At 34.3% G+C, this 25,342-nt stretch overlaps 1 protein-coding gene and 1 pseudogene across 2 annotated transcripts; one reads left to right on the forward strand and one right to left on the reverse strand.

The window, feature by feature from the left end:
• The first annotated feature begins 3,870 nt into the window (after positions 1-3,870).
• LOC143555885 (serine/threonine-protein kinase ATR-like) lies at positions 3,871-20,310 on the forward strand (annotated as a pseudogene). Its single transcript, XR_013139275.1, has 15 exons — positions 3,871-4,105; positions 5,134-5,278; positions 5,701-5,813; positions 5,911-6,240; positions 6,358-6,482; positions 7,543-7,687; positions 7,812-8,360; positions 8,440-8,515; positions 9,027-9,342; positions 10,093-11,301; positions 11,980-15,273; positions 16,303-16,854; positions 17,690-18,313; positions 19,246-19,444; positions 20,142-20,310. The product of XR_013139275.1 is annotated as a serine/threonine-protein kinase ATR-like (transcript).
• A 1,859-nt stretch (positions 20,311-22,169) lies between these two features.
• Positions 22,170-24,083, reverse strand: LOC143555862 (GDSL esterase/lipase At5g55050-like). The gene is made up of 5 exons (XM_077045338.1): positions 23,833-24,083; positions 23,593-23,729; positions 23,258-23,479; positions 22,807-23,056; positions 22,170-22,415 (listed from the first exon to the last, which is right to left on the reverse strand). Exons 1-5 carry the CDS (start codon positions 24,014-24,016, stop codon positions 22,195-22,197), a joined length of 1,014 nt encoding a protein of 337 aa, XP_076901453.1. The 5' UTR covers positions 24,017-24,083; the 3' UTR covers positions 22,170-22,194.
• Between the last annotated feature and the right edge of the window lie 1,259 nt (positions 24,084-25,342).

Genomic DNA, 25,342 nt, shown 5'->3' on the forward strand with positions numbered 1-25,342 from the left:
AGGCCCAGAACATGACCATAGTCTTAGATTGTGACGTTGTATACTATGAAATGTTTAAAACTGGATTTGGCTCAGTTTCACCGTTTTCCGAGCCTAGCTCAGTTGATCGTTTATACGTTTCGGGATTAGGTAAGATCACATAAACTTAAGTAAATATATTGATTGATAAAATGATTCGATTTATGAAAGAATTTTAAGGTTTCGGTGTCTGGTTTGATCGCAGGGTTCGTTTCCGTTTTCACACGGGTTTGATTATACAAAACGCGCATAATCCACCCGAATTGTCCGGAATTTTCGTAAAAAGTTTGTTTTTATTAATATCATTCAAAAATATGATATTTAACCACTTTTGACATTTTGACATACCAGTCAGTCCGTTAAACACAAAACTGCCGGTTTCGTTAAAACAATTATAATTTAAATCTTTGATAAATCATAACTAAATATGTAATTATATATAAATTATGTAAATTTTTGTAAAAATACATTAAGACATGGAGAATTTTATAAAAATATTTTCAGAAATTTTATGATTATTTATTTATTTATAAAAATTCATTTAATAGGTTATAATCGTGTAATAAATGGCCCGTTTATATCAAACGACCTCCGAAAAATCCGATAATTTTTACCAATGGCCTCAATGTCATTAAATAGCCCCTGCAAAATTTCCAGAACCTAACTCTTTTGACAAAATGCCTTTTTGTGCGTTTTTCGGCTGTTAAAATTCGGTTAAGCCATGATCGCACAAACCATACTTAGACATTTCCAATGATTCCCAAACTTTACCAGTGATCTTACCATCACATATTAAACTCCAAAACCAAGTTTCATAATTTTTCAATATGTTTAGCTATTTTTCCCAAATAAACGCTCATAAACGGGAATAAATTCACCAAATATTCTCCGTTTATCGAAAAATTACCAAATTTGAACAGGGACTCATTTATATGATCCCTAATGTGCCTGCAAGTTTTCACAAGCTAACAACAAGCACGTCACAACCTAATACTAAACAGCCCCTAAACGAGTATTACGGGTTTACCTTGTCGGTTTTCGATGAATTTTGCTAGCTTAAACGACTTTCCGGGTCTCGGGTTGCAAACTCAGTATATCTACATATCATATAACATCAAACCAATCATAAATCATCCATGTAACAGCCTTGATAATTAGGGTTTCGGTTTTGGGTTCAAACCGAACTTTCTAACCGTAAAAACGTTGTATTCATGTTCTAATCCGCGTTTTTGACCAAAAAAGTATATGTTCCTGGTTTGTAAACATGTTTAACATCAAAACATAATTTTACTTGATTTTTAGGGTTTTTGGATGGTTAAACATGTTTAAAACTAACTAAAACATGTTTATATGTTAATTATATAAATCAAACTTGGTTAAATCTTTATAAACTTTGATCTTACCTTAGGGTTTTTGAAAGGGAGTTGAGAGAACAGAGGTTAGAGCTGCTGGACTTCAAATGTTTTGTAAATTAGAATGAATGAAAAAAAAACTTAAGGATGAAGTTATGTTTATAACAATAATGTGATGTTTGGTAAATGTTCCGATCGGAAATCCTTGGAAGCCCCTTAATGGGCTGTTTTGGCCCATTACTCCAATCACACAAGCCCAAGCATGAAAAGCCCACTTCAAGTTTAGTTCGGGTTCGGTTTTTCGCAAGAAAATTAATTCGGGTATGAGAAATAGCGCAAAAACGAGTGTTTTTCGGCTTATTTTTGTAAAATAAGAAAAACGTACTGACTCGTTGTAAACTTCCAAAATATTTTCACGGATTGCTTAGAACATGTCATATAAGTGTTTTATAAATCTTTTTCGGCTTAACGGATGCTACAATGCTTGTTTTGATATTAACGATTGCATTTAAGCTTATAGCGTATCGATAAACGAAACCTTTTTCGTTTAAAGAGTTTTAAACGTACTGGGGCCTAAATATCAATATGTTAGCCTCTATAACATATATATAACTCGTATATGACCCCTCAGTATGTATACGGGTCATAATTAGTATCGGTCGGTTACTCGTTTAAGCACTACGAATTAACCGATTTATCGTTTAATTGCTACGTAATAAATATAGTATACCTCGTTTTATCATGAATGTCACAATTTTCCTTGGTGTGGCTACATATTCTTGTTCTTGACCCAACTCCATTGACTACAACAATATACATTGCGTTGGTTGAGAGGTATTCAATATGCTTTCCTTAAAACAGATTTTGGGTCTTACTAAAGAGTTTGTCTGTCTTCCAGGGTACAACAACCGGAACAGTGTGTGTACTGCCGGAGATGGCAGTCGCACTGGAGATTGCATTAGGTAAATTGTTGTTATTGAAAGAAATAATGAAAAATAAGATGGTGATAGAAACGAGTAGAGAGTATTCCTCTCTATAGGTTCCTACATATGGGGTCTTCAAGTGTTCTTACTTCTTCAAGAATCATTTTTCTCTTTTATGGATGAGCCACAAAAAAACTCTTATATAGAGTCATGCATGGATGAAAAGTCTCTTATTAATTAAAAACTTAATATTAGAATTTAAACCTCTAATAAAGTGACATAGATACTCTAGTTAGAGACATAAAACATCAATTAAGAGTTTAGTTTTCAATTCACCACTTGAAAAGTCATATTTAATAAAACCATATCCATTCACTATATTTTCCAACAGGTGACACGCTGATACTTAACTTCAAATACAATATTGATGCAAAGGTGAAATAAACACGCTATAATGTTGTTATCAGAACAATTTATAAACCTTGGACTAGGCGTATACACACATAATTATTCTAACACTTTTACAAAAATGAATTAAAAACTTCAACCGGTTTAACCGATTCAGATAACATGAGCAAGGCTGTAAACGTACCAAAACAAACGAAGTATTGTTCATGTTTATTCGCTTAGCTTTAAACTTGTTCACGAATGGTTCATGAAGGCCAACCGAACAAAAAATCTTGTTCATGTTCTTTCTTTAAAGAATTCAACTTGTTCACGAACGCAAATGAACATAAACTTTTGAAAAATAAGCAACATTCTTAATCCTAAACATTAGACATAATCATCTTAATTAAATATAACTTTAAGCACTTGAGACAACAATAATCATAAACATAATCATCCTCAATCAGCAGCTTTATTATGACAATGTCAACGAAGCACAAATTACATGATTTTTTAGTTATAACCAATGTTGTAAAAGTAGGATTACAAGGCCGAGTACTTTCCGAGTACTCGCTACAAGGTATGTCACCGAGGCGAGTTTCTGTAAATCCGCCTAGTTACTAAGAATCAGTCAAATGTGGTCAACCTCAGCCAGAATCACATCTTATCGGTGAACTTGGACCGATTTTGAATAAAAAAAATAAAAAATAATTGTTATTTCGATAATATTAAAGAACAAATATCATTTTTTTAATTAATGATTAGTAATTTTTAGAATATTTTATATTTAAAAATGTATTTCTTTTATTTATATTGATATTCACCGATTTTGTTATAAATATTAGTAAACTTATGATATTTGACATATATATAATAACCAAATATTAATTTTCTTTATATTTACCATGTCCGATTACTCCCCGATTACTCCGAGTACTCCCTCCAAGGGAGTCGGCCGCCTAGGGACCGCCTAGCGACTTTTGCAACATTGGTTATAACAAGACTTTATAAACAAACTATTAACGAAACAAACTTAACATAAACAATAAAATTTTAAAATATTAACGAAGAACAAAGTTCACGAACACAACTCTATAATGAATGTAAACGAACTTCCTACCAAACAGTTCGCTAAACGAATACGGATCCGGGTCGGAGTCAACCGTCATCAGTGCCACCCGCCAGTTCCCAGTCAAAATCCCTCCATTTGCCTGCCTTCAAATATACGAACTAGAGGGAAAGTAACTACACTACACCACACTCAGCCAATGGCGAACTTGTCAAGCCTGGTTCACGAACTCCGTGAACGAATCGCTGCATCATCTTCAACTCCTCCAAACAAATCCGACGATGCCTCTTTAGAACTCCGATTCCGTGCCGTTATCCCCAATCTCCTCCACGCCTACGTCGTTCCGTCATCCTCCGGTAGCTTCTTTGACCTTATTCGACTTACCGATTACACTTTTAAATGATTATTTGATAACGTTCTGTGTAAAAGTTCATTTTACTTGCATAATTAGGGCAAATGTTAGGGTTAGCGAACACATCAGTTTTATTTGACCGATATAGCACCGGTATCAGTTTTTTAAGTCTTAATTGTCAATGTTTAGTGTTAGTGTTTTAAGTCTTAGTCACTTCCTACTTGCTACAATTGTTATTGAAAATATGCATTATTTTTAATCTCCTTCACGCCTACGTCGTTCCGTCATCCTCTGGTAGCTTATTCGACCTTATTCGACTTACCGATTACACTTTTGAATAAGTATTTGATAATGTTACGTGTAAAAGTTCAATTTACTTGCATAATTAGGGCTTAGGGTTAGCGAACACAACAGTTTTATTTGACCGATATAGCACCGGTATTAGTTTTTTAAGTTTTAATTGTCGATGTTTAGTGTTTAATGTTAATGTTTTAAGTCGTAATTAGTTCCTACTTGCTACAATTGTTAGTGTTTTGTAAGTTGCAAAAGCTTAATTTGTTAATGGTAAGAGACTAGAGTATACTGAATTGTTAGTGTTAAGTTGCTATACATATAAATTCTGCATGATATTAATATTACCGATATCCCAATGCGATAACCGATATTTTTCCGCATTAACTGCATAGGTTGTTGATTGTTCGTAAACGAAGAGAGAGTATAATAAGAGATGGTGCTAGGGCTTATAACTTTATACTGATAAACTGTTGTATATTGTATTATTCCTCTTTATATTTACTTATGCTGGTCATTATATTGCACAAAACATGATATTTTAACTGATCATACCTATGACTCCGATTATTCGAATTTCATGGTTACTGTTAAGAGATTTTTCATAATTTTGTTTTGATTCTAGTATTGTTATTATGTTTAATTCAATGTGATTTTGGAGTTGAAGGTTATTTTGCTTTTTATTCAAAATCAGTTTGTTTATTTTGTTCTGGAATTAAGAAGGGTTGTCTACTATTGCAGCAAATGAGAGGGAGGTGATTGCTATACTGAAATTACTGACTCATACAGCCAAGAAATTTCCAGGTGTTTTTTTTCATGGAAAAGCTAGTGCCGTGTTACCAATAATTTTTCGTGTAATACCTTTTTTTGCGGAACCTTCATTCTGGTGAGTGATTGGTCCTTCGAGTCAATCTCTAGACGTGTCATTTAATTCTTATATGCTTTTGAAGTTATGAGATGGAAGTTTTTTTGTTAATTCGTTCAATCATCATTCTGTCATTTGTTCTTTGTGTTATTCAAAATAGTAAATTGGTTAAATTTGCTTGCTTGTTTTGATCTTTCAGGTTAAAGCCTTTATGTATTCAGCTATCTTTTATACTTTAAATGAAGCCTAATAGAATGTTTAACGAACCATCCATTAGTTCAAGTTATTGAAACTCTTGTAATGGCTGATAGTGTTATTGTATCTTATGTTCTGGTTTTCGTGTTGTGTTTATTAATTAATTATTATTATTGTTCGTGTTCCTTTTATTTACCCTAAATGAACTTCCATAAATGACTTCTGGGTAACTAATGTTCACTTTTCAGCTCTCGTCATGGAATAATATTTGAAACACTAGGATCCCTTTTATCCTTGCTTCGTACAGGAGACCGAGATGCATACCGCCAGTTTTTTGAAGATGTCATGATGGTAGTTGAAGGTACAAAGCCCAAACAAACTTGACTGTTATTGTTGCATTAATAATAGTATATTCTTCATATTTTATTAGATTAATAAGTATTTTTACTTTTGAACAGATGTCCTGACTATAGCATCAGTATCAAACAAAACAAGCGAATCAGAGTTAGAAGTGTCTCTGAGGTGCTTCAGTGGGTCCCTATGTGGAATGTCCCCTCGACTCTAATGTCCTTGGTGATATACCGGTATGCAACAACACGGTTGATGGTGTTGGTATTATGATCAACCTCACAGGACTCGCCAGGTAGCAGCCTTTTGCTACTTGGATTATTAGAGTTTGTTGTAAATGTTTAACTGAAGGAGCTTTAAATGTGGAAGGGCTAATAAATGTGCCATTTGTTTTGGCTGCTTGTAAGCTACTGTGCTATGGAGATGCTGCTTTGCAAATGGTTAGTTTGACTATATTTGATGTTTATTCTGATTCCTACATCAGTTTTGGTTAAGCATGATATTACGTGTCTTCATTTTCTCCCACTGTTGGCTTCTAATAAACAAATATTATGAAGGCTTGCTTTGACTTGGTGCGCATCTTGGGAGCAGTGTTAAGTGATGACATCATTCCTAGTGAAAACATGATTCTGTCAATATCCACCATACTAAGTGAAGTGGAGGATGGGCTCCCTGTGTTCAGGTATTGATGTTGGTGTTTGTATCAAATTAGAGAAAATGTGTTAAATTGGGCTGACACAGAACACATTTTCTCCAGTTTTTAATCTTTTATATACATTAATAACATGGTTACAAAAACTATATATATTACCTTAACGATTTTTTTTAATAAAGTGAGTTGGTTGGATGTATGCACTAACGATACACTTAGGGCAAGTTTTGATTAGCTCGAGTGCTCGACCCATTTGTCCCGTATCTTTTTAGCTCAAGTTTATGATTTTATCAATTTGACTCATCAGGAAATAGGGATATTACACAACCTTAATATTATAGTAAACGGGTCATAGTTGGTACCGCTATATTTTTTACTATAGAATCTTATACCCTTGGCATCCTATGTGTCAATGATTTATAATTTCATTACAGTGTAAGGACATGAGAGATTCTGGGTGAAAGTTATGTTAAATATTTTGTTATGTCCTGCTAGAAATCAACTTTAAAAATGATTCATAGTATCATCTTCCATGATATATGCTAATGCCTACTTTTAGACATTGACTGTTCACTTTACTGCCTTAAAAGGAAGCAAAACAAATCATAGATATAAACAGAGAACATACTTATATTGTTGTGTTGCCTACTGTCTCTCATTAATTCTCTGGTTGAAACATGGTAATACCAAGAGATGATAAGATGAGAGAGACAGAGAAATGGTTAGGCTTTATGAAGTGTCATCATCTTGTTATGAGGAGGCTAGGAAGGATAATTAAGGAAGATCTAGCATGCTTGTTGCCCAAAAGCTTTAGCCAACCAAAATATCAAGAGTCATCTCATAACTCGCTTAGCCCATTGACCATTTAATTTCATATTTCAACTCCATTTTGTGGTTCTTACTTTTCATAATGGAAATGGTAGGCAAAAAACGCAACTGAGAAATGAAGTGAATGGAAGTTGACTTTAAATTTTGACCTGCAAGTGCTTTCATCTCTTGTGTGCAATAAATCTCTTTACTCTTGAATGTTAATTCTAAATTCTTTAGAAAGTCTTTTCCATAGAACACTTGTAACAATTATATTTTGCAGAGACATAACTTATGATTCTTCCTTGGGTCGATGCCTTCAATCACTATATTCCAGTTGTGGTGATGATGTTGTCAAGCTGACAGCTGTCGATATGGTCAGTGTATTCTCTGAGTCAATGCAGAAGACAGAAAGCCCTGATCTCAAGGTATATTCATTATTGTTAATTGTTAATTTCTGGATATAATAATTATTATTACAAGATATTGAGGGTCAACATTAGGCAATATGTGTACTTTGTTCTCTTCTTCTTCCATCATTATCTTTTTCAGGCTGCATTGTGTGGTGCATATGTACGAATTGCTAAACTATGTTCTTTTCATATCTGGAAGCCTGAATCATTATTAAATATTCTTTGTTCTCCAAAACCTTATTATGGATTGGTCGAGTGCTTTGAAGTGGCTCTATCTATTCTTGATCCTTATTCTGTTGAAGAGACGAATAACATGCAAGATTGTTCGTATACATCAGTACCAATAACCGGTGGATGTGAACTGGGAAGAGTTGGAGAAAAAAGACCACTTTACCCCCAAGATGTTCTAAATGTTAAGCGACAGAAGTTGGACACCTTGGATAATTTTAAGCCCAGTTCACAAAATGAAGGAAAAAAGGAATATGCTGAACGCATGTGGTCTTCACTTCTTTCTTTTATTGAATACCTGGAACCGCCAGGTGGCAAAGCTAATATGGTAGAAAAACGAGAAGCTTATTTGACAGCTCTTAGCATGCTCTGCATTGTTTTGTGCAAATACCCTCGTATGAAGTTGTTGCATCAAATTTCTTGCCAGATGCTTGGATGGATTCCTTGGATTTGTGAGCAGGTATTTATTTATTTTTTGTAATACCCAAACAACGAAACAAGTTTTTTTCCATAATTTAAATTAGAGTTATTTGTTACAGGCAAACCAAGAAAATTTAGGTGGAGTGGATTTACCTATCTATCTTGAAGCACTTCACTGTTTACTGCTAAAACAGAGTAAGGGACTGTTTGTTTTTTAATTTCTTAAGATCTGAAATTTGAAACCAAGTCTGAATGTTGAACCATTAAGAATGTTTGAAAAGTAAACTAATATAAGTGGTTGTTCATTTTTTTATGAGATGCGTGTGCCTTGTTAGACTAACTAATTGTATACAAGTTAATACAAATTTTGTTGGTCTCTAATGTGGAATCTTTAAGAATGTTTGAAAAGTTGGATTAGATACTATAAATAATTTTTAGTAACCAATCTGGATGCGCAAGCTGCATATTATGCTGGGGCTACTATATTTTGCAACTTAAACTAGTGCACTGTAATTCTATATTAGCAAATAATTTCTGCTGTATGTATCTTCTGTAATGAGGCTTTTTGTTGTTGAAATTGTGAAAATTATATCCCTTGTACAGAGTTCTTCCACTTTTGTAGTCTACTCATACGTGTGTGTGTGATATTTTGTATACAGACACACACTTACGTATATAATATATGAAACCGTGGTCCTTGTTTTAGGGTTACTTTCTGTGAAAGACGATCTCTTCAAAGATAACGGTAATGCTTCAAATCTAGTGCAGTCAGTGTTGAAGATTTGCTGGGATCATTCCTCTATGTCAGCTGAACCGTGCTTGCTTTGGAAGACAAAATGTTTCTGCCTTAAGATTATTTCCTTAATGGGATACTTTTCTCCAAGTGGGAGTGATTTAGGTATTTTGGACCTGGGTCTTCAGGATGAAGCAGAAGAAGTTAGAAGTGAAGCCGTCATTGTTATGCCTCTGATTGTCATTCTGTTCAGATTTGATATCTTGCCACAAATGGTTAAGAGATTGGAGTAAGCAACTTTTTTCGTAGTGATTTTGCAAATATATTTTACTTAGGCTTGTAAATGAACCAAATGTTCAGTGAATCGTTTATCTATTTAATAAATGAACGGGCATGAACAAGTGTTTTTTGTTCATTTAGTTAAATGGATAGACATGAAAACATGCCTCGTTGGTTCATTTATATTCTTGAACGTTGGTTCATATACATTCATTTATATGTTCACTTAATATTTTAGGCTCGCTTTAATTTCGTCTAGTTTATCAAGTTATGATATCACTCATTACGATTAATTTTTAGGCCCATTTGATTAATTTTCACTTTACCACTAATTGGTGTTCACTCAGTTATGTTCGTTCATCTTTGTCGAGTCATGTTTGTTCGTTTACATATGTGATCTGTTAGTTTATGGTCTTGTACTATTAATGAACGAGAGCATAAATGAACATGAACATGCTTTTCTTAACGAACTAAAACAAACAGGAAACCTGTTTGTTTAGTTGTTCATGTTTGATTGTTTGTTTGTTTAACATTAATGAACAAACATGAACATGCTCCCTTTGTATTCGTTGGTTTGTTTACAAGCCTAATTTTCTCAGGTATAAAAAAACGAATAGAAGTGGGAGAAACCATTCATGGTTACAAGCTGAAATTCGAATAGAGATTAGTAACAAGATCTCTTTCAAGTTTTTTTTTCCTAGTTTACTTACAAGAATTTTACATTGACTGTTATTGAAATCCTGTTTATGTTTTTTGTCAGGTTTCTTTCAAAAGAGGAGAATGAGAAAGTTAAAAAATCCATAACCATCTCTCTTGGTTATTTGGCATGTTTATGCGGATCTTGTGATGACACAAAACATTCATTAGAGAACAACTGCAAATTATTTTTAAAAGATACTAACAAACAGAGTTCGACTCGGGATCAGCTATTGCAAGGATTTTGGTGCTCAACGTGTGACAAAAACGTCATTCGCAACTATGAATTGCCTTCAATAATGCCTGAACTCCATGATATGTTGGATTGTGATTATTCATCTCTTATCCGCCTCTTTTTCACTCTTGTTTATGATGAATCTGAAGAGGTTCAGATCTCCTGTGTGGCAATAATTGGGCAGATTCTTCACCACATGGATCCAAGTGCTTTACATGAAACGAAAATCGAGTGGATAAAAGCATTTGATTATTTACTGCTTCATAGAAAGAAGTCTGTGAGAGAAGCATTAAGTGGACAGATTGGTTGTTTTGTTGAGCAGCATATACTTTCTGGTTTGTTTCTCAACGAGCAAATGTTTTTAGATAAGTTTAAAAACGGGTATGAAGCAGTTAATGATCCAGAAGTATTTGAAACTCTTCTAGAAGCAACAGCAGGTATCATGGTTGCAGCAGATATAAATAGTCAACTCTTCTTATCTTCTCTCATTTTACTGCTCGATCAACTTGACAATCCGTACGTTACTGTGAGTATGTGTGCATCTAAGTTGATACACAGATCATGTTTCTTTCTTGTCAATGGAGGCTTGAAGCAAATTCTTGCTAAATGTATACCTATACGCAACAAAGTGTATGATTATCTATCATTACGGCTTGTTAATAGCCCAAAAATGGTTGAAGAATTTGCTGCAACACTTCTTGAGGTTAAAGCTACTGAACTTGTTAAAAATATGGTTCCAGTGGTTCTTCCAAAGCTTGTGATTGCTCAGGAAGATGATGATAAAGCAGTGGTTACTTTATTTGAGTTGGCTAAATGGTTGAATACAGATATGGTTCAACTTATAGTTAACTGGCTACCAAAAGTTCTTTCTTACGCTCTTTATCAAGCAGATGGGCATAAATTAGACTGTGCGTTGCAGTTTTATCGGGATCAGACTGGCTCTGATAAAAAAGAAATATTTGCAGCTGCTTTACCTGCACTTTTGGATGAACTCATTTGTTCTGTTGATGTTGTTGATTCAGTTGATAACAGTATAAGGTAATATGGTCCAGGTTGATTTGATTTCTGAGTTCACTTTAACTGCATTATGTTGGTTTGCTAGGATATCAGAGTAAACATGCATAAAAATTCCAAATCAGGGGCCACTGAATTATTTAGAGGTGGAAATTTCAGTTTGATTGCTGGCCAAATAAGTCAAACGGGTTTTTGAAAGTTTAATGCATATAACCTCTAAATGTTCTTTTAAAATATTTAGATTCATAAACTCTTATTTACAACATTGTTTTTGTAATCATAATGAACATATTAGTTATTTGTAACATCTTTTGAAAGCATTTGCAGGCTAACCCAACCTGTTCTGATCCATTTTTATCAATATGAAAAAGTCGACCTGTTACGGCCCGTTACTCAATATGACTCTTTTTGTGGATTATCCCTGAACTAAACATACTAGTGATTCTTTTTAACTTAAATGTGCGCACCATGTTTCATAGTTTTGTCTTTATTGTTATTTTTTTTAATTTCTATTTTTGTCATCGTTCATTTCGAACAAAGTAGAAAATGCTCATAACTTTGAACTTTCATTGATAATATTGTTATTTTCTATAAACCTTACTCAAATGAAATTCTTAGTTTTCTTTTGGTAACGATTATAAATTATTTAATGAAGTAAATTTTAACTTTCATTTGCTTCACTGTTTCTTTGCTGGATCACAGGCTATCAAGGGTACCTCAGATGATAAAAGAAATTGCAAAAATTTTAACAGGAGATGAGGATCTTCCAGGGTTTTTAAGAAATCATTTTGTCGGTCTTCTTAACAGCATTGACCGAAAGATGCTACACGCAGATGACATTTCACTTCAAATACAAGCAACAAAACGCATAGACTTGTTGATTAACATGATGGGGTCCCACCTCAGCACTTATGTACCAAAACTCATGGTTTTTCTTATGCATGCAATTGATAAAGAACCATTGCAGAGTGACGGCCTTGCGGTCTTACATTGTTTTATTAAACAATTAGCAAAGGTATCACCTTCAAGCACTAAACATGTAGTCTCTAAAGTTTTTGCTGCACTTATCCCCTTACTCGAGAAACAAAAAGAACGTTCTTCTTTACACATGATCGAAATTGTTAAAATTTTGGAAGAACTTGTTTTCAAGAATAAATCGGTTCTAAAACATAATATCTATGAATTTCCTTCTCTGCCCAACATTCCCGCCCTTGCAGAAGTGAACAAAGTAATAAACGAAGCACGTGGGGCCATGACTTTAAAGGACCAGTTGCTAGAAATTGTTGACGGTTTGAACCACGAAAACTTAAACGTTAGGTATATGATAGCTGTGAGTTAAGTAAACTGCTAAAACTGAAAAGGGATGATGTTACTGTTATGGTTAATGGGGAAGGGAATTCAGATATGGATGTTTTAAGCTCTTTAATTACATCTTTACTCAGAGGCTGTGCAGAAGAATCTAGAACCATAGTTGGACAACGGTTAAAGTTAGTTTGTGCTGATTGTCTAGGATTGCTTGGAGCCGTTGATCCTGCCAAAGTTAAAGGGTCTTCAAATCAACGGTTCAAGATCGCGTGTTCAGATGACGACTTAATCTTTGAGCTGATTCATAAACATTTAGCCCGGGCTTTTAGAGCCGCACCCGATACCATAATTCAAGACTCAGCTGCTCTAGCTATACAGGAACTGTTAAAGATTGCTGGTTGTGAAGCATCTCTTGATGAAAATGTTTCATCTTCTCGAGTTTCAAAAGTCATCGGGTCAACTAACATGGACGGGAGGGGTCAAAGATTATGGGACCGGTTTTCTAACTATGTAAAAGAGATAATCGCTCCTTGTTTAACCTCAAGATTCCAGCTCCCGGGCGTTTCTGATTCTGCATCTTCCGGTCCAATTTACCGGCCTTCGTTAAAGTTTCGTAGATGGATCTTCAATTGGGTCAAAAAGCTTATCGTGCATGCAAACGGGTCACGAGCAAGTGTTTTTAACGCGTGCCGAGGTATCGTACGTCACGATATGCAAACCGCAACGTATCTGCTACCGTACTTAGTTTTAGATACTGTATTACATGGAACTGAAGAGGCCCGTCATGGAATAACAGAAGAAATTCTTACGGTTCTTAACGCTGCAGCTTCTGAGAACAGTTCTGGTCAAAGTGAAGTATGCATTCAAGCAGTTTTTACTCTACTCGATAATCTTGGGCAGTGGGTCGATGATATTGGACAAGAACTTGCTCTATCTCAGTCCTATTCAAAGCAGAAGTTAAAAGATCATGCTGTAAGTTACTCGATGGATTTAGATCAATTATCTCTGCAGTGCAAACATGTTTCAGAGCTTTTGTATGCAATCCCAAAAGTGACCCTTGCTAAGGCCTCCTTTAGGTGTCAGGCTTACGCTCGGTCCTTGTTGTATTTTGAGTGTCACGTGCGTGAAAAGTCAGGATCGTTTAACCCATCAGCTGAAAAAAGTGGGGTTTTTGAGGATCAAGATGTATCATTTTTAATGGAAATCTATAGTGGTTTGGATGAACCAGATGGGCTGTCAGGTTTAGCATCTTTAAGGAAATCAAAAAGCTTGCAAGATCAGCTTTTGATAAATAAAAAAGCTGGAAACTGGGCTGAAGTTTTGACTTCTTGTGAACAAGCTTTACAGATGGAATCAACTTCTGTTCAGAGGCATTCAGATGTTCTTAACTGTTTAATTAACATGTGTCATTTGCAAGCAGTGGTTACACACGTTGATGGGTTAATATCCCGAATCCCTCAATACAAAAAAACATGGTGTATGCAAGGAGTTCAGGCAGCTTGGAGGCTTGGAAGATGGGACTTAACTGATGAGTATCTTGATGGTGCCGATGAAGAAGGTTTACTCTGTAGCAGTTCAGAAAGTAATGCTTCATTTGATATGGATGTTGCTAAGATTCTTAGAGCAATGAGGATGAAAGATCAGTTTTCAGTTGGTGAGAAAATTGGTCTGTCAAAACAAGCTCTCATAGCTCCTTTAGCTGCTGCTGGCATGGATTCGTATACGCGTGCGTACCCTTATGTTGTCAAGCTTCACGTGCTACAAGAACTTGAGGATTTTCATAATATTCTTAATGGTGAATCTTTTTTGGAAAAGTCATGTGTCGGTCAACCGGACTTTGTGAACATAATTGAAAACTGGGATAATCGGCTGAGATTTACTCAACCGTCTCTTTGGACACGCGAACCACTTTTGGCGTTTCGGAGGCTGGTCTTTGGTGCTAGTGGCCTTGGTGGTCAAGTTGGGAACTGTTGGATACAATATGCAAAACTGTGTCGTTCGGCTGGTCACTAAGAGAAGGCTAACCGTGCTATTTTGGAAGCTATGGCATCGGGTGCGGGTAATGTTCATATGGAAAAAGCTAAGCTGTTGTGGAGCACAAGGTGGTCGGAAGGTGCGATAGCAGAGTTGCAACAATCGTTAATAAACATGCCTGTTGAAGTGATAGGCTCTGCTGCCATGTCATCAATTACTAGCCTCTCATTGGTTCCTTTAAACCAGCCATCTTTACCTTGCAACACCCAAGCATCCAATGAGAACCGGGATGTTGCAAAAACACTTTTGTTATATTCGAGGTGGATTCATTATACTGGTTTGAAACAGAAGGAAGATGTGATTGGGCTTTTTGCTAGGGTTAGAGAACTGCAGCCCAGATGGGAAAAGGGGTATTTTTATGCTGCTAAGTACTGTGATGAGGTGCTTGTTGATGCAAGAAAACGCCAAGAAGAAAATTCTGATGTGGGTCCCAGAATGGGTTCTTCAAGTTCTAATACTCGAGGGTCTAATACTGAAAAACCTTGGTGGTACTTTCTTCCTGATGTTCTGTTGTTTTATGCTAAGGGGCTTCATAGAGGTCATAAGAATCTCTTTCAAGCACTTCCGAGGTTGTTGACATTATGGTTTGAGTTTGGTAGCATTTATCAGAGGAAAGGTTCAGCATCACATAAAGATATGAAAAATGTTCATGGGAAGGTAATTTTTTTTTTCTGTTTATAATAATTTTTGTTAACTTTTGGTTATTACTAGATATTATTAGGGTTTAGTTGTGTTTAACCCACATGCCCAAGATAAGTATCTCTAAGCAGGGATGTAAATGAGCCGAGCCTGAGCTTGGCTTGTTTACCTTATATTGAGCTTGGCTCTTTTCGAGCTCTATTTATATAGCTCGAGCACGGCGTGAGCAGTTTCTCAATCTCGAGCTCGGCTCGTTTATTGTTTTTTAATTAATATATATACAATAAGCTTTATAACATAAGTATATTATTTAGTTATTATTATCATAATTTTATATATGGTAATTATTACTATATGGATGAGTATCATTACAGAACTGTTAAATTGTTTAAGAACTTAAAGGAACCCTTGAAAACTAACTTTTTTTATAAAAAAAATTTTATGTTAATTTTATTTGAGTGTAGTATTATCATTTTTTATATCTATATTTACGATTACAATTTTGAAAATTAGTTTTTTACATATCTATGTTTTGTTTTACACCTATGTATATTTGTTGGTATATAAATTTTACACATATGTAAACTTGTGATTAATATATATATAATCAAATTTTTTTATATAAAGTATGATAAAACTACTCTAAAATAATGTTAATGTATAAATTTTTTTAAAAAAAATGTTTGGTTGTGTAGAGTTCCTAAGAGTTCTTAACTTTTTTAGAGTTCTTAAATGATACCAACCCATTACTATATTAAATAAAAATTATATAAATAATAGGCGTGTGAGCCAGCTCGGGCTCGTTAACGAAACAAGCTTATTTTTAGGCTCGAGGTCATTTAAGCTCGGCTTACTTTGAGCTTTTAGCGAGCTGATTTCAAGTAGTTGACGAGCAGCTTGGCTGTTTTACACCCCTATCTCGTTTCTTTTCTATATATAGAGGATTCCCCACCATTATAATAATATAATTACAACATTCAGATGCTATATCAGTCTCTTTTACAATTTTTTAGTAATTGCGTGACATACACTCAATTTCACTGGCAGGTGATGGGTATTATGCGAGGGTGTTTGAAAGATTTACCCACCTACCAATGGCTAACTGTTCTCCCTCAATTGGTTTCAAGAATCTGCCACCAAAATGATGAAATTGTGCGAGTGGTCAAAGCGATAATCACCTCTGTTCTTCAACAATACACACAACAAGCTCTTTGGATCATGGCAGCTGTTTCAAAATCCACAGTTCCTTCAAGGCGCGAAGCGGCTGCAGAGATTATAAACAATGCCCGAAAAGGGTTCAATCAGGGAGCACCTAACGGTTTGTTTGGTCAGTTTGCGAGCCTAATTGACCATTTTATTAGGCTTTGCTTTCATTCTGGTCAGTCCAAGTCAGCAACAATCAACATTTCTACTGAATTTAGTGCCCTCAAAAGGATGATGCCATTGGAGATCATTATGCCTACTTTAGGATCAATTAATGTTAATCTCCCCACTTATGGTACAAGTACAACAGGGTTTTTCTCAGCTACTGATCTTCCTACTATAACGGGAATTGCAGATGAAGCCGAGGTCCTTTCATCACTTCAACGGCCCAAAAAGGCAAGCAAAATCGTATTGAACCAGACCAAAAACTGAAAATACGGTTTTTGGTTTTCGGAAACCATTTGTTTTTTTTCTTTCGGTTTTTACAATTTTGGTTTTTTTAGTTTATCATTTGGGCTTCAGAATTTTGGGCCAAAAAGCAGAAGCTAAAATAATGAATTTGGGCTTGAAACTTTTAGCCTACATTTCTTAGTTAATTAATGATTAACTGATTATTACACATTTGGACCTAAAATTTTTGTGCTACACCATATACTATATTCTTGTAAATCATTTAAAATCGGATTTTCAGTTTGGTTCGGCTCCAGTTGGTTTGGTTTTATGTTGACAGCAAAATCGAAACCGAACCAACAAATCGTTTTTGTAAAGATAAAACTAACCTGAAAACATTTGGTTTCGGTTTTTGGTTTTCACAATGACTTCAGCTTGGTTTCTGTTTCTTTGGTTTTACAAGTTTGGCTTGAGAATTTTGGGCCAAAAAAGAGAACCAAATTAATGAAACTCGGCCTGAAATTTGAGGCTACACTGTATAATAGTTAATTCTAAATGACTTAAAATCGTTTTTTTGTTCGGTTTTTTGTTCATAGCAAAATCAAAACTTAACTGAAATCTCTTTGAGAAAAAACATAAAACCAAACAGTCAGTTTTTTATTTTGTTCGGTTACGTCGGTTATTTCCGTTCCGTGCACACTTCTATGCCACACCATCATTTTCACTGCTTATCAGATTATATTACCTAAAATTAACTTTCTTGAAATATTGATGGTTGTATCTGGCTTAAAATATTTATGCCATGTTATTGTATGATTGTGTTGACTCTGTCTTGCTACAGATTATTCTACTGGGAAGTGACGGTGTGAAGCGCCCATTCCTGTGCAAACCGAAAGATGACCTTAGGAAAGACGCAAGAATGATGGAGTTTAACGCGATGATAAACCGATTATTATCCAAATGCCCCGAAAGCCGAAGAAGAAAGCTTTACGTGCGCACTTTTGCTGTGATTCCATTAACAGAGGATTGTGGGATGGTAGAATGGGTCCCACACACTCGTGGCCTTCGACACATTCTTCAAGACATATACATAAGCTGTGGCAAGTTTGACCGACAGAAAACTAACCCTCAAATCAAGCGTATATACGATCAATGCCATGGTAAAATGGCTGAAGATGAGATGTTGAAGAGTAGAATTCTTCCCATGTTTCCTCCTGCTTTTCATAAGTGTTTTTTGAACACGGTTTCTGAACCCGCAGCATGGTTTAGGGCTCGGGTTGCTTATGCACACACTACTGCGGTTTGGTCAATGGTTGGTCATATGGTTGGTCTTGGAGATCGTCATGGAGAGAATATTCTTTTTGACTCGACTACTGGTGACTGTGTTCATGTTGATTTCAGTTGCTTATTTGATAAAGGGTTACAACTCGAGAAGCCTGAACTTGTACCTTTCAGGTTGACTCAGGTGATTAGTTCTGAAACTATGCATCTGTTTCTTTAATGCACACATTTATTTGTATTATTTATAATTAACATGATTGAAAAATTAGGATTAATGGTTGCTGGCATTTCATTGACATGTAGATTTTAGGTTCAACACTGGTATAAATGTCTGCATTTAACACAGGCACACACACAGAGGTTTGATTTTGGCTAAAAAGTCAATTTCGTTTAAAAGGTATAAAAGGAGTTTTCCGGCATGGTGGTTTTAAGTTTTTTGGCATGGAGTTATATGACATCATGTCTGAAAAATTTAAAACATCATTGCTTAATTTTCTTTTTATACTTTTTAGGCAAAATTAATTTTTTAGCCTAACTCCACCCCCCTCCAATCACACACACATATGCATAATATAATACTCGCAAATGAAAGTTTTTGCGTGAATAGAAAGAACAAAAGTAAATCATTCATTTTTTTCAATGTTAACAAATGTTGAAATACAAGAAAATGGTTGAACTACAATGTTTATTTCTAAAAAAGTATATATACACATAGGTATATTTTCTACACAACCTACACATGTTTAGGTAACGTTTAAAAATTAAAAAAAGGCATGAACATTTAATGTAGTGGTTTTTTATATGCAGATATCGTATACATTTGCATGTGAGAAGTAAGAGATTTAAAAATTTGAACCATTGGTAGGAAAATTAAACGATTTAGGTTTTTATGTGTTCACGCAATAATTTAGTTTTTTTGTAATGAGCCTCTCCATACACACACACACATGTATAGATATAAAGAGATCAAATGGCCGAGCATAGTATTTTGTAGTCAAATGGATACCACATTAAATTTGTATGCTGCATCTCCAATTTCAATGGAAATCAGAATTGCCAACATAATGATACATTTTTTTGAATTCTGATATCGTGTTTATGGTATGGTGTGTGCAGAATATGATTGATGGGTTGGGGATAACAGGGTATGAAGGCACCTTTTTGAAGGTCTGTGAGTGAGATCACTCTTTCGGTATTAAGAGAACACAGGGAAACTTTAATGAGTGTACTCGAGACCTTCATCCATGACCCACTTGTAGAGTGGACTAAAACTCACAAATCCAGTGGAGTGGAAGTCCAAAACCCTCATGCTCAGGTTTCGTCTTCTTGTCTCAGTTTCCAAAACGACCGTGGCTTACACGAACAATCAAACGAACGTGGTTTTCTTGTTATGTTTGTTTGTTAAGAAATTGAACATGTTCGTTTATGTTTGTTCGTTCACACTATAAATGAACGGTTCATGAACGTAAACGAACATTCATTACTGAACTTGATTGAACAAACATAACTGAGCTATAATCATTTAAAAGTAAATGTGAACAGCAATATGTTAGTTCTTAAAAAGTTACTAAAAGTTGACTAATGCGTTATAGACCTAAATCTTTATATGAATATGTAAACTAACGAACATAAATGAACCTAAATAAACAAACATAGACGAATTTAAATGGAACATAAATGAACGATTGATACATGTTTCAATGTTCATTCGTGTAGATAAATGAACAAAAAACTTGTCCATGATCGTTTGTTAATAAAAGTAACGAACGTCCCGCATTTCTGCCCAGGGTTCACGAACATTTGAGTTAATGTTTAGTTCCACTGAAACCCTTGAAGGCTACATGCACAGCGTAATTTGTGTCTTACGGTACCTGATGGGTATTTTGGTGGGAACAATGAGTTTTCCCAAACGGATTTTCATGGTAAAAAAATAAAGTTTTGTTTCATATGTTTGTAATTTTGTTGTTTATAAGTTATATACTAGAGCTAATTATTACTTGTTGAAAATTCAGCGAGCGATAAGCAATATTGAAGCGCGATTGCAAGGTATTGTTGTTGGTGTGGGAGCAGCACCGTCTTTGCCTCTTGCTGTAGAAGGACAAGTTCGTCGGTTAATTGCTGAAGCGGTTTCACATAAAAACCTCGGGAAAATGTATATCTGGTGGATGCCTTGGTTCTGAAATCATTATCAAGCCCAGGTATGCATTGCCATCTACTCTCCCACAGTTTCTTACTTGATCAAATTAAATTCAAGGTTTGCCAACTGTATTCAAGTAGTAGCCATTCTATTGCTAAAGAAATAATAAAAATAAAAGAATTAAACTTAATCTAAAATTATTTATAATTTGACATAATCATTTCTTTTCATATATGAAAGATAATGAAGAATAGTTTTAATAAATTTTCCTAACATGAAGTACCAATACTTTTAAGATTACAAGTATTTTTCTTATAACTTCTGTTCAGTTTAACATAAAGATACTTACAGGTGTTATTTGGAGGGACATGGGGAGAAGTGGCATCGGATATGGTGGGCGGTGGTGGGCCGTCATGGTGACTGACGTGTGAAATTGGGGCTGCTTAAGTCGGAAGGAAGTTTTGTAACGGTGATGAAACTAGGACAGAAGCCGTTAGCTAGGCAATTTTGTTGGTAAAAATGTCATCACCAACTCTGTATACTATGAGTTTCCTTGTAAATGTTTTGGTGTAATGTATAGGTTGCTTTCCTTTCGAACATTGCATGCTTAGGAAAATCCAAGAGACAATTACAAAGTTATACAAATATATATGCTCTCTAAAAATCAACCTTAATTTGACGTCACTCAGAAGTCTTATTATCGCTCTTGTTATTGTAGAGGGCAAGTCTAAAGAAAACACTCAAATGTGAAAACTCGAAACCACATCTACGTCGTTTGTTCTTTCTATTAAAAAGTTCGCTGGTGACGTTTTTTTTTAAGTGGAACATCATGTGAAAGTCAATTGTTAAAAAAACATAGAAAACAATGTGACGATAGAGTATCATAAATACAAGAAACCTTAATAATATCACATGTATAGATGATTACATGCGATATGTAAATTTAACGTAATGACAATTTTGTAAATAATTGAAAAACTAACCTTGTATACATTCAATAACTACATTATCTAATTAGTATATTGAGAAGTTTGGTCCCACACAAGATTTTTAAAGAAATATTTTATTAGTATAGTGTTATTTATATGAAAATACATTTAACCTGTGAAAACTTGGCATGCTGACTGTTAATAAGTTTGTTAGAATTTAGAAAATTATAAAAGAAAAAGGTGTGCAGATTGAAGGCACATCTCTAAAAAAAATTAATAGTTTTTTTTGGTTATGTGGAGACTTTTCTTTGAATATTTTTGTGTTTATATATATTTTTTTGTTATTTTATTTGTTTTTTTCTTTTAAATATGTTAATTTCTTAAAATTATTATTAGGGTTTATTTTCGGTACCATAACGAACCTATTCGATACCCATCGAATTCGCGCCGATTCGCTGCCGCAATGTCCGTGTTTTACCGATCACATAAACTTCGTTTCAAATATTTATTTTTCGTATCATAATTTTTACGAGTGCCGCTATTATACCATATTTACGTCGGTTCTCCGCCTCAACGTGTTTTTTTTGTTTAAAACATGTTAATTAGATGTATCTGGGTATTGACAAATTAATTTTTTTGTTTAGTTCCAGTTACGTATACGTAACCCGATGCCGATTGAATTCACGCTGGCTTGCTTCTTCAGTGTGTATACAAACAGGCAAACATCACTAGCTAGCGCAACGCATCGGGTAAATCACCTAGTTACATCTAGATTTGAGAGTGGGACGATTTCACTTGGTTGCATGGAAGTTCACTTGGTAATTTGAGTTTTGGTGATTTAATCAAGTCAATAACACTAAATAAAATAGTGTACGCGATTCTTAGCGTCTTTTTATAGCATTAAACATGCTTCAAGACAAACCTGACTTATTCCTACATATGATATGTTCATATGTTTGTTTGATTGAATCATAAAAACGAATCACAAAAACTAAATAATCAGTTCGCTACCAACTGAGCAAAGTTAATCGGGGTTACAAATTGCGGTCCACCATTGTATAAGGTTATGGCTGCAAGCTTCGATGCATACTGCGTTGGATGGAATAAATCCCAGAATAGGTAATTGTTTCTATTTGAGCACAAATTTGCTTTTGGAGTGCAACTCTTTTCAGCATTTAACCATCCTTTGCCGCAACATGCTCTATCAACGTACGTTAAATCTGTAAAAAGTAATAATTAAAATGTTGCGCGATAAAATCATTTGTTGTAAAATATGCATATATGGCATAAATAAATTATATTTCAGTATATTAATATTTAAAAATACTTTATTCAGATAAAACTAAGTTTTAACAAAACTTAAGAAAAATTTTAAGAAGAAAAATTGAATAAAAAATATAAGTTACAAATTATTGATAAAGCTAAATTTTTTGTTAAATAAAAATTAGAAAAACATACAAAAAGTTTTTTTTTTTTTTATAATAGAGTAAATGGAGGTTCATAATGTACATGCACTAGGTAAAAAGTTTTTTTTTTCCCTGTATTCTTACAAATTATTTTCGAAATAACAAAACAAAATCTTGTAAAAGACAAGTATAACAAGATACTCACTAAATAGTTGTGGGTGATTGATAACATTCATGGTCATTTCGTATGAATTTCCGAGTGAATACTTCATTCCTGTTAGCTTACAAGACAGTTTGTTCAAGAGGACATCAAGTGATGAGCGGAAAGCTCGAGCAAAAGTATTTTCAATCTCGAAACATCCTCCAGTCGTGTTGTGAATTCTTTGTGATGGGCAACATCCGATTGGCGGTACACCAATGATCCCAAACTTCCTTGCTCCAAGGTTGTACAAAGACTAGAATGATTCCAACATTAATTGCTTTACAAATAAGTAAAACTATACAATACTATATGCGTGTTATATAACGTGTTTTTTCTCGAAAAAACATATTATATTAAGATTCAAAATCTGGATTATATATATATATATGTCTATGTTTTTGTAATAGCGGTATATATTTGTGTCTTAATAATCACATAACCCTGAACAATGTACCTCAATGTGACACTCATATGCCTTCATTAAAGAATGAATGAAAACAGTAGGATCAACTGTGCTTTGATCTTCAAAATAACCAAAAATATCATTGCTTCCCACACTAATGGCGAAAACCGATTTCTTGATTATCTTTTTAGCCGCTCGTCGACCCTTTACCACCATAAGATTTTTGAGAACCGTCTCGAATTGCTTGATTTGCTTGGACATTGGCACAACATTCTGTATGCATTTTAACCAAACAACAAACCTTTAAATATTATGCGGTCATGTGACCACATCAACAAGTTATATGCAACAATGCATATTAGATGGCTTAACCATAGCACACTTACAAGGTGTTCTCCGGTCACATCAAGCAGACCTGAGCCTCCGGATGCAAAGTTTACACCTCTAAACATCTTCTTTCTCAAGCCGACTTTCAGTAGAAACAAGTATGGTTGTGGGCTTCTTTTGTGTCCCATTAGCTTGGCTTCATATGACCAAACGTAGAGAAAACATACAAAACATGCATGTATTATTAGTAAGCAAAAATATGTGTGTAACTAGATTTTCATTAACATAACCAAACTAACATAGGAAATCTGCGCTGTTGAAGCCGTTGCTAAAGCGTCCAGTAGGTCTAGAATTGGGAAAATCGATCCCATTGTAAGGAAAGTTCGCTCGTATTTTGGTTTTTGGCAAGAAAGTGTTTGTTCCTACATCAGCTGTAGAGTCACCAAATATGAAAATAACCGGGGTTGTATAATTGGACTTCATAGTGGCATATGAACATTTTGCTATAACAAAAATAGTTCCCACCAAAAGATAGAAGAAAACGCGATACATTTTTGCAATCGATACAAATCTAAAAGCTATAACCGTAACTAATTTGGAACCGTTGAGTTTTTGTTTATGCGTGACAATATTAATATTTATAGAGGGTTTGAGTTTGAACACAAGACAAAACATGATTACATGACTTCATTGAAGTAATCCATTAAGTTCTACAAGAAATGTATGTTGAATAAGACGGATCGTTGGATTCATGGCTGGATTTAAGGTTGTTATAATTTCTTTTATTTGGACATTATTGTCCTTTATTCGAAAAACAAATGTTCTACAAATATGAAGGATAAAATAGTCATTTACTTATAGTGTCAAATCAAACTATTTGCCGTCCGTGTCACAAAGTTAACAAAGTTGTTTCTGGACCTCTTGACTTCGTCAAATCTTGTGATATAGAATTATGGGAGTTGGAAGTTATTTTTTGGATTCGGTGGTGTTGGTATATATGTTATTTACAAAGTACAAACCGATGGAATTTAAATCAAATCGAATTACATATTAAGTTTTCGGTTTAGTTTAGTTATTCGGGTTTAAGAAGTCCAATTCGGGCTAAACTAAAAAAACTGAATTCATATATATCGGATTATGAATTTCGAATGTGTATCTCATTTATCATTAGTGATTTACAAGCAAGCAGTGACGAAACTTGGACTTTGAGTGATCTACCTTTACTAGTTAACCATATGGTTTGTACAGTTTTTTTTTCCAAAATCCTAATCAAGCTAATAAGGATGCTCTTTGTTGAAGTTGGGATCCAAAGGCCCGATGACCCAATAAGGCCCAATGAAATAACAATGACATAAAATTCGAATGTACATTCCTTTTACCATAATGGTATCGCTTGACTATTGAAAGGGTCAAGAGATGATCATGAGATTTAATGAAGAGGTTAAAATTACAGGCGTGAACGGGCTAAGTCTTTCGTAATCTACTCGTGACCGCTTGTTTAAAAATTGAAATCAAGTCTCAACCTACACTAGAGCACCTTTAATAAGCACGTTCGAATTTAAGTTTCACTTATTGTGCCTGATTAGGTTCACGGGCTAATCGAGCCTCCTAATAAATATATAAATATCTGTTCAAAAGAAAAAAACACTCAATATATTAAATATGCATCTACTAAATAATAGTTACTATATATGAACTATAATAAATATATATGTATAATATACATTATTTTATATATAAAACTTATAATTATAAGTTTATAACTGTATGAAAACACTTATAACAATATACAAATAAAACATCTTAATA

Source organism: Bidens hawaiensis, unplaced genomic scaffold, assembly GCF_021521415.1.
Source record: "Bidens hawaiensis isolate Kalapana, Puna unplaced genomic scaffold, B.hawaiensis_p1.1 tig00018403_1, whole genome shotgun sequence".
Lineage (NCBI taxonomy): Eukaryota > Viridiplantae > Streptophyta > Magnoliopsida > Asterales > Asteraceae > Bidens > Bidens hawaiensis.